This window comes from Montipora capricornis, chromosome 5 (genome assembly GCF_036669925.1).
Source record: "Montipora capricornis isolate CH-2021 chromosome 5, ASM3666992v2, whole genome shotgun sequence".
NCBI classification, from domain to species: Eukaryota; Metazoa; Cnidaria; class Anthozoa; order Scleractinia; family Acroporidae; genus Montipora; species Montipora capricornis.
The window spans coordinates 1294894-1302393 of record NC_090887.1 but is presented as its reverse complement, the minus strand read 5'-3'; the positions used below and the strand labels follow the sequence as shown (position 1 = coordinate 1302393).

Sequence of the window (7500 nt, the reverse complement as noted above, 5' to 3'; positions counted from 1 at the left end):
CTATGTTGTAGATCATCGCCTTCATTGTCATGCAGCATTTGTTGTGAAAAAGTTTTCTTTGATTCCCACAGAGCACTAAAGACTAAGCATGACACTCCTAAGTATGGCTTGATTTTTCATGCTTCTCTGGTTGGCCAGTCCACACCCAAGCACAGAGGAAAGGTATGCAATGAAAAATTGTCAAACAAATGATATGATTTCATAAACAGCACAGCTGCTACTTGTGCCATAGGGTTGGAAAATCTCACCCTATACAGCTGAAGAAAAACGGTCATAACATCCTTTAGTAGTACCCCATGTGTCATTGTATGTCCCACGCTGTTGTCGCTGCAGATGTAGATCACAGCATTTCAACTGCACACTGCTAGTCTTCATCAGGCAAGGAGGGTGATGGGTTACGCTTTACTATTTGTATGGCATTGGTCTTCTGTGATTGGTAATTTTGTCACTCGTTGAAGGAATTGTTTCCAGTGAGGTTTGCTATTGTACTAGTACCCTGAGAAATTGTTTTCTTTGCAGTCACTGCTGTGTCAGTTTCTTTCCCTGTTTCATGGTCATACGCATCATCACATTCACCTCTGGAATTTTGATGCTGTTATCTTTGTTGATAATACCAGGGTGAATTCTTATGTAGATAGCTTTCTTCAACCTTCAGGTACGCCACTGAAAGCTTTAACCAATACCCTGCACTTTGTTTGAAACCCAACAGTGGCAGGTCTTGTTGGTATGCTCTGAAACATTGAAAAATTAAGTTCTTTATGTTCCAGGAAAAATAATAGTAACGTTACAATTGTATTTTACAGATTTCAAGAATGCTTGCTGCCAAGACATCCCTTGCTGTCCGTGTGGATGCCCTGGGCGAAGACATTGATACATCGGTGGGAACTGAAAACAGAGCAAAGCTTGAAATGAGGCTTAAGTCGCTTGAAGAAAATCAGGTACCTAAAATTAATGTTGTTCTCTTGTCCAAGGAAGCTTAACAGGGTGTTTGGCTGGTGGTAGTTGAAATTTAAAAAATGCTCTTAGAAAAATGAAGTGACATCCAGAAATTGCCATTCCAGTGTTAAACATTGTTATTGTAAAGAGTTAGCTGTCTGGTGAGTTATACCATGTTGTCATTTAGTGATCTCAAAGTTCACGCAAGCTTGATTTTAGCAGAGTTTGTCATGCAATGTAAAATGTGACAAGGTATACTAAAATTTGTTTTCAGCTTCGACGAATCAGTGGAAGTGGCAAGGCTAAAGCTAGACTGGACAAGTATGAGAACAGAAGGTATAAAGACAGTTAAACGTGTTCAGTTTTCTTATGAGGAAATAGTAACCCAGTGAGTTGAAAAAGAGTTGACACTGGTTGAGAGGATAACACCATTTACACTTAATTTGAAAACTAAAACTATTCTTGATTTCCATCCACGTGATGAGACAGCCATTTTGGTGTACAAAACAATAGAAAATGGCTTTTGCATGATGGTAGAGTCAAATTCCCAAAAGGCATTTGTCTGCATTTTGTTCTGTACACCAACGTGGCCGCTGTGACGTCAAGTAAAAACCATCAATTCTCGGCTATCACTACTGCAAGACCGTAAAACTTCGTGTTCAAAATGGTATCAATGCAGAGATTTCACATAACGTTTGCGGAAAATGGGAAATGTCAGGCTGAAATTTGCTTTAGCCAAAAATCAAAGAAACTTGTTCGACGTAAGCTCATTAGGGGACTTAAGCAACGACAACAGCGATGACAACGAGAACTTCACAAATTTGCAAATTCAGGTCCCGTAACTTTTTCTTTCCGGTTTCAAAAATATTTCCATCCACACGAAACTTATTCAAATCGAATTTGCTCGTCCACACGTATCCAAAATGTATCCAGATTCTCTCTAGTGCTCAGGACTCCTCAAGGAAACAGGCGTAACGGAGCATGCGCCATGAAGCGCTCGGCAGCCATCTTTAGAATTGATTTCACGGTAAGGAACTGGGCCTCGATCTTGTTACGTCATCTGGATAAAGGATACCCGCTGTTCCGGATTCGCTAGCGAACTCGCCGGATACGTGTGTCCACACGTATCTGGATAGTGGTAATGGGGCATTTTAACAGTATTGCTGTCTTTTCTGATCAGTGAAGTGAAGACGTACAATCCTGTTAGTGACTCAACGATCCCTACGCCCGGAAAGAAGCGGAAGAGATCGGAGGCTGAAAACGGCGAGTCTGCAACAGCAGAAAGCATCCCAGTCACACCAACCACGCCAGCTACTGAAGAGGGTAAGTCATGAAAATCATGTATCACATTGTACAGAATTAACACTGAAGCAGCATTGGAAAGCACTGCTTCGTAGTTTTCATTTGAATGGTCACACTTAATGATTTCAATCAAAGATTTAATCGTTAGAACCACCTTGCACAGGACCGTACATGTAAACAGCACTACAGCAAAGAACTGTTCAGTAGCTTCCGTTTGAATGGTTACACTATAAGACTTTATCACAGATTTCCAAAGTTAAAACCACTGCCTGCAACATAATTAACAGCGTCACAGAAAAGTACTATGTCGTAGCTTTCATTTGAATGGTCATACTATTAAGATGTTATTCACAGACTTAAAAACGTTAGAACCACCTTGTGCAGCAAAATAAGCAGTGCCACAGCAAGGAACTTCTTACTGGTAATAGCTTTCATTTGAATGGTCACACAATAGGACTTTATTTACGAACTCGGATTTAAGAGGAATGTACATATTTGAAATGCGGGCAAAAGACAAAAGAGAGAAATGATCGTCGTACTTATCTGGACAATTTAAGCAATTTATTGTGTCTTTAGACACCTGAAAAATTCAGTTGTCTCCAACGGGATTGGAACCCATGACCTCTGTGATACCGGTGCAATGCTCTATCAACTGAACTATGAAGTCGCACAGTTGGCAGCCGGTCAATTTGTTGGGCTTATTTGTTCCCGTGAAAGGACGTAATGAAAGGAATGTATATTTGAGCAATAGAGGACGTTTTCCGTGTTTCCATAGCCTCATCTAAACACGAGGGGGAGTTGGGAGAATTCGAGAATTCTCCCAACTCCCCCTCGTGTTTAGATGAGACAATGGAAACATGGAAAAAAGTCCTATTGCTTTTAGAAAATATTTCTCAAAGACAATTCGACAAATGAAGGAAAATGCTGGTTTTTGTTTTACTTCTAGATTAAAGCACTAAATTTCTATGCAAATACTCGAACGCTAGCTATAAGGAAAGACTTGTGCTTTTAAATCTCTTACCACTAAATTACTGGTTGGAATACTTAGACTTAGTCTTTTTCTTTAAGTGTAAAACTGGCTTGTATGCTAGTGATTTATGCAAGTACGTTACATTTGCTACTGGTTCTACAACGCGTGGCTCCTCTGGTTTAAATTTAAAGTATAACTGCATCCCAAGAACGTCTAGTTTTAGAGATACTTATTTCATACGTATAGTCAATACCTGGAATGCTTTACCCAATAATATCAAGGGCATTACCATTCTTAGTACTTTTAAAAGTAAGCTAAAGGCTTTCTTTTTAGAGAGGTTAAGGTTAGTCTTTGATCAGGACAACATAAGATCTTATAAGATTGCATGCCCAAAATGTCGTAGTATAAGACCCCTAACTTTGTGCTCGTGTTAATTGACGTTTTCCCTCTACTCTAATTGTAACAATTGGTTTTTTTTTATTATGGCTTATGGGGTTGGTTAGGGACATATTTTCACTGGGGGTGGGCTGAGTGGCTTAACCTTGTTGGGGACTTCGTGTCCTTTTGTTCTGTCCACCTAGTATTGATACTGAATCTGTAAATAAAGCAGATTTTCTTGATACGCGCTCATATTTCCTACCAGCCAATCAAAACGCGCATTTGCAATACATAACCAATCAAAATTCGTGTGATGTCACAGCCTTCTTTCCATACTCTCATCTAAACACAGCTGTTGACCAATGAGTGCGTGTGCTATCCTAATTGTTTTGTAAATGTAAATATATTTGAAGTGTGGGATGTAGAGAGAGAATAGACCTTTTTACCGATATGGCAGCCATTTTGATTTCTATTGTTTCGAATAGCTATTATGGGCTGCCCAGGGGGCAAATTAATGTGTATTTGCCCCCTGGGCATCCCATAATAGCTATTTGAAACAATAGAAATCAAAATGGCTGCCGTATCGGTAAAAAGGTCTATTGAACCTCACACTCACATGTATGTGGACAATTTAAGCAATTGTTTAAAATTGTTTAAATTGTCCAGATAAGTATGCTTTTCATTTCTCCCTTTCGTCAAAGTTCAAAGTTACAAACACAGCTTGAAGCAAAGTAAACAGCACCTTGTCTGGAATTAAATTAAATTTGTTCATTATTTTTTTATCAATTGTAGATGACGTTGAAACACCAGCAAAGAAATCAAAGAAGGAAACGAAGAAGAAAAAAGAGAAAGAGGCCAAACAAGCTGATGAAGAACAGGAAGAACAAATGGACACCTCTACTGTTGCAGTGAGAATCTCTCTTTTGGTTTTGAAATTTCCGACCACATTTTATAAAGATAGTAGTTTTTAGGTTCGCTTTTTATTCAACTTGTGTATATACTAAAACAATTATTCACCTCGGTATCGGTGAAAGTGGTGGATATTTGCCTCGCTGGTCGGTACATATCCACCACTATTCACCTCCACTTCGAAGAATAATTAACAATTAGCGGGCTATTGACCCGTGGCCCTTGAGGGCGAAGGGTCTAATTGTTTTAGTATCACCCAACTAGTCGGACAGAAAAGGCAACAATAAAGTTTGCAAACGCAAGTTGAAGAAATATTTATTTGGGAATAAAACGAAAGAAAGCGTCAAGCTTTTCGCTAATCGAGGACTATTACTAATAGTCCTCTAGTAGCGTAGCCAATCAAATGCAGGAATTGCATTAGTCCTCTAGTTGGGTGGTACTAATTGTTAATAACAATCCTTAACAAAACTTTTCGAACACCAGGGGGTTGGGTAATTACCCATCCCCTACCCCCTGCTCAAAAATTAAATGGTCGTTTCCTTATTAACGTAAACTGATGAGTGGTATTTGCTGCTGACAGACACCAAAAAGTGAAGAAAAGAAGAAGAAGAAGAAGAAAAAGAAGGAAAAGAAAGAGGACGAAGATTCAGAGTAGACAAATAAAAAAACGACTATTTTAGAAAATGCATTTGTAAAAGATTTTCCTGATCTATTCGAAATGTAGGTCTAAAATTAGCTTAAACTGAACAGTGATGTGAGTCACATGGTCTTTTTTCCTACTTTCTATTCTCTGACTTTTGGCTAAATCGAAGAGAAATCGTTCACAGTCACGGTTATTTTGAATTGAAATGAGACTGTCTTTTCTTGTGTTTAAAGTTCACATTTTTGTTGATTTTACAACAAGTCTGTAAAAATATGGTGGAAAATGTACCATTATAAAACTAGTTTTATACCATCATTTTACAAAGATCAGTGACAAGAATTTTATTTTTACCGTACACGATGGTCGCCTACAGGAAGCGGCAATAGTACAATAAATCAGTCACCCTCTCGGTTGTTGGAACTTGTTTTATGGTCCTTACGCTTCGGTCCCCATTTGATCAAAGGATGGATAACGCTACCCACCGGATAAAGCACTATCCATTAGATAGCGCAATTGGTTTCGCTATTACTTATCCACTGGATAGTGATTTATTCGATGGATAGAGCTATCCATCGTTTGAACCACTGGTGCCAGGTAGTTGTGCCAACCTGTTTAGGTTAACTGAGATTTCGTTTTTTTGTTTTTTGTTCGGAGAAATCCGTTTTGGGTTGATTTGTTAGATCAAGTTTCGTAACAGGCACCATCGAGTAAATAGGTAAATGCAACCGACTTTCAAACCAAACCAGCCAAGCAGGAGAAAAAAAGACGACATTAATCTTGCTGGTGCCAAGCACGCGTACAAGCAAGTGTTCAAGATGGGATTTACGCAGATTCTTATGTGACTTCAGACTGTCTCACGGATGCCGTTCCATCATCAATAAAGTGTTGCAGCACCATGCAAACCCAATTTTCGGCCTCAATAGTACATCAACCTGGCATGTGAATTCTCAGGCTTTTTTAGGGGGTTGGACAATTATACGACAAATATTGGGTGGAAGTCAAAAGGGGGTTTTGGGGTCGAGGTGTCTTTTTTTTTTTCCCCAAATATTTTGTTTCAATTTTTGTCGTTATTTTCCTCATCCTGGGAGACCCAGGGGCAGTCAGTCAAGACGGGACGGGAATCGGGACTGGCGTAAAGTTTTCAAGTAAGGAAACTTTACGCCAGTCCCGATTCTCGTCCCGTCTCGACTGACTTCCCCTGGGTCTCCAAGGATGTATTTTCCTGTACTGTTATTGTCGAATGACCGGCATCTGTCCTTCATTTCAAAAATGCCCAAAAAGTAGAATGAAACGTTGCAATAACCGTTGAACAACATAAAATAATGCAACAAAAGAAAAGAACAGCATGGATGGACACAAATGGACAAGAAATGCAGTTCTGGTAATCTTGAAAAAAGTTGGGTGACGTTTTTATTGGCTGGATAAAGGTCGGAACTGACTCTAAAGTAACGTGACTTAGGGACCGTTCATTTTTTATGAGAAAGGGGGGGGCTGGTGGGATTTGGGGGGGGGGGGGGGCACTAAAAAAAAATTGGCTTGAAAGGGGGGGCCAGCCGAAAAAAAATGAAGGAAAAGGGGGGGGGGGGTTGGACGAAAAAATTAGATTAAAAATAGGATAAGAGATTTTACAAATTCTTGCGAATGAATACTCTCAGAACTGGACAAGCCGAAGTGGGAGGCAGGAATGAATCAGGTCAACTAAACAGCAGTGATGAAAGCAGTGAGGGAGAGGAAACTGATGATGACTACAAGAGTGATGCCCCTGACTCTGAAGACGACTCAAATGATGTCGTTCTTGCTTTTATCACCTCAGATGAGGAATACGCAGATGAGCGGCCAGCTACAACACGCTCAGGACGAGCTGTAACAAGAAGAGCAGAAATTGACTTTTCATTATTTTGAGTGATTTGTTAAAAGCAGCTTTCTAGCTTTCAGGTTTCTTGCAATAAATTATGTGAAATGTAACAAAACGAAATTTTAATGCTGCAGTAACTTTTAACACCATGAAACAAAGCATATGATATATCTGGAACTTCATCCCCGTTGTCATTGCCACAATCTGGTATGGGTCCACCTTCAGTGCAGTGCCAAACTCATTTATTTCTTGATCATTAGCAAAAACACTTTGCACACCTAAAATAGTCAGAGTTTGCAGTAGAAGTCATTCCAGATTGTCATAGCTGCGTTGTTGACCTGTTCCTTTTGGTACTCATTAGGTGGTTGTTCCAGCTACCAGCTAGTTCATCTAATTTTTTGTGAGTCGTGGCAAAAATATGTCGCGAAGGGCAAACAAATGAATCTTATTAAAAGTGCTACTATGATCAGAAACCGCTTCTCGTTTTTCTTCACGTTTCGAAAGTTC

At 39.5% G+C, this 7500-nt stretch overlaps 1 protein-coding gene and 1 long non-coding RNA gene across 2 annotated transcripts in view; one reads left to right on the top strand and one right to left on the bottom strand.

Moving 5' to 3' along the window:
* The window catches only part of LOC138049027 (nucleolar protein 58-like), a 15767-nt gene extending 10218 nt beyond the window's left edge, over nucleotides 1–5549 (top strand). The window contains exons 12-17 of the mRNA XM_068895137.1: nucleotides 72–162; nucleotides 804–938; nucleotides 1211–1272; nucleotides 2117–2259; nucleotides 4379–4494; nucleotides 5076–5549. Of these exons, the coding sequence (XP_068751238.1) occupies nucleotides 72–162; nucleotides 804–938; nucleotides 1211–1272; nucleotides 2117–2259; nucleotides 4379–4494; nucleotides 5076–5150 (622 nt within the window). The 3' untranslated portion in view covers nucleotides 5151–5549. The remainder of the gene's footprint in view (nucleotides 1–71; nucleotides 163–803; nucleotides 939–1210; nucleotides 1273–2116; nucleotides 2260–4378; nucleotides 4495–5075) is intronic.
* Nucleotides 5550–7218: 1669 nt separating this feature from the next.
* LOC138049026 (uncharacterized) overlaps nucleotides 7219–7500 on the bottom strand; it is a 4593-nt gene continuing 4311 nt past the window's right edge. Inside the window, exon 3 of the long non-coding RNA XR_011132283.1 lies at nucleotides 7219–7500. This exon is cut by the window's right edge and continues 772 nt beyond it. This is a non-coding gene — a long non-coding RNA (uncharacterized lncRNA).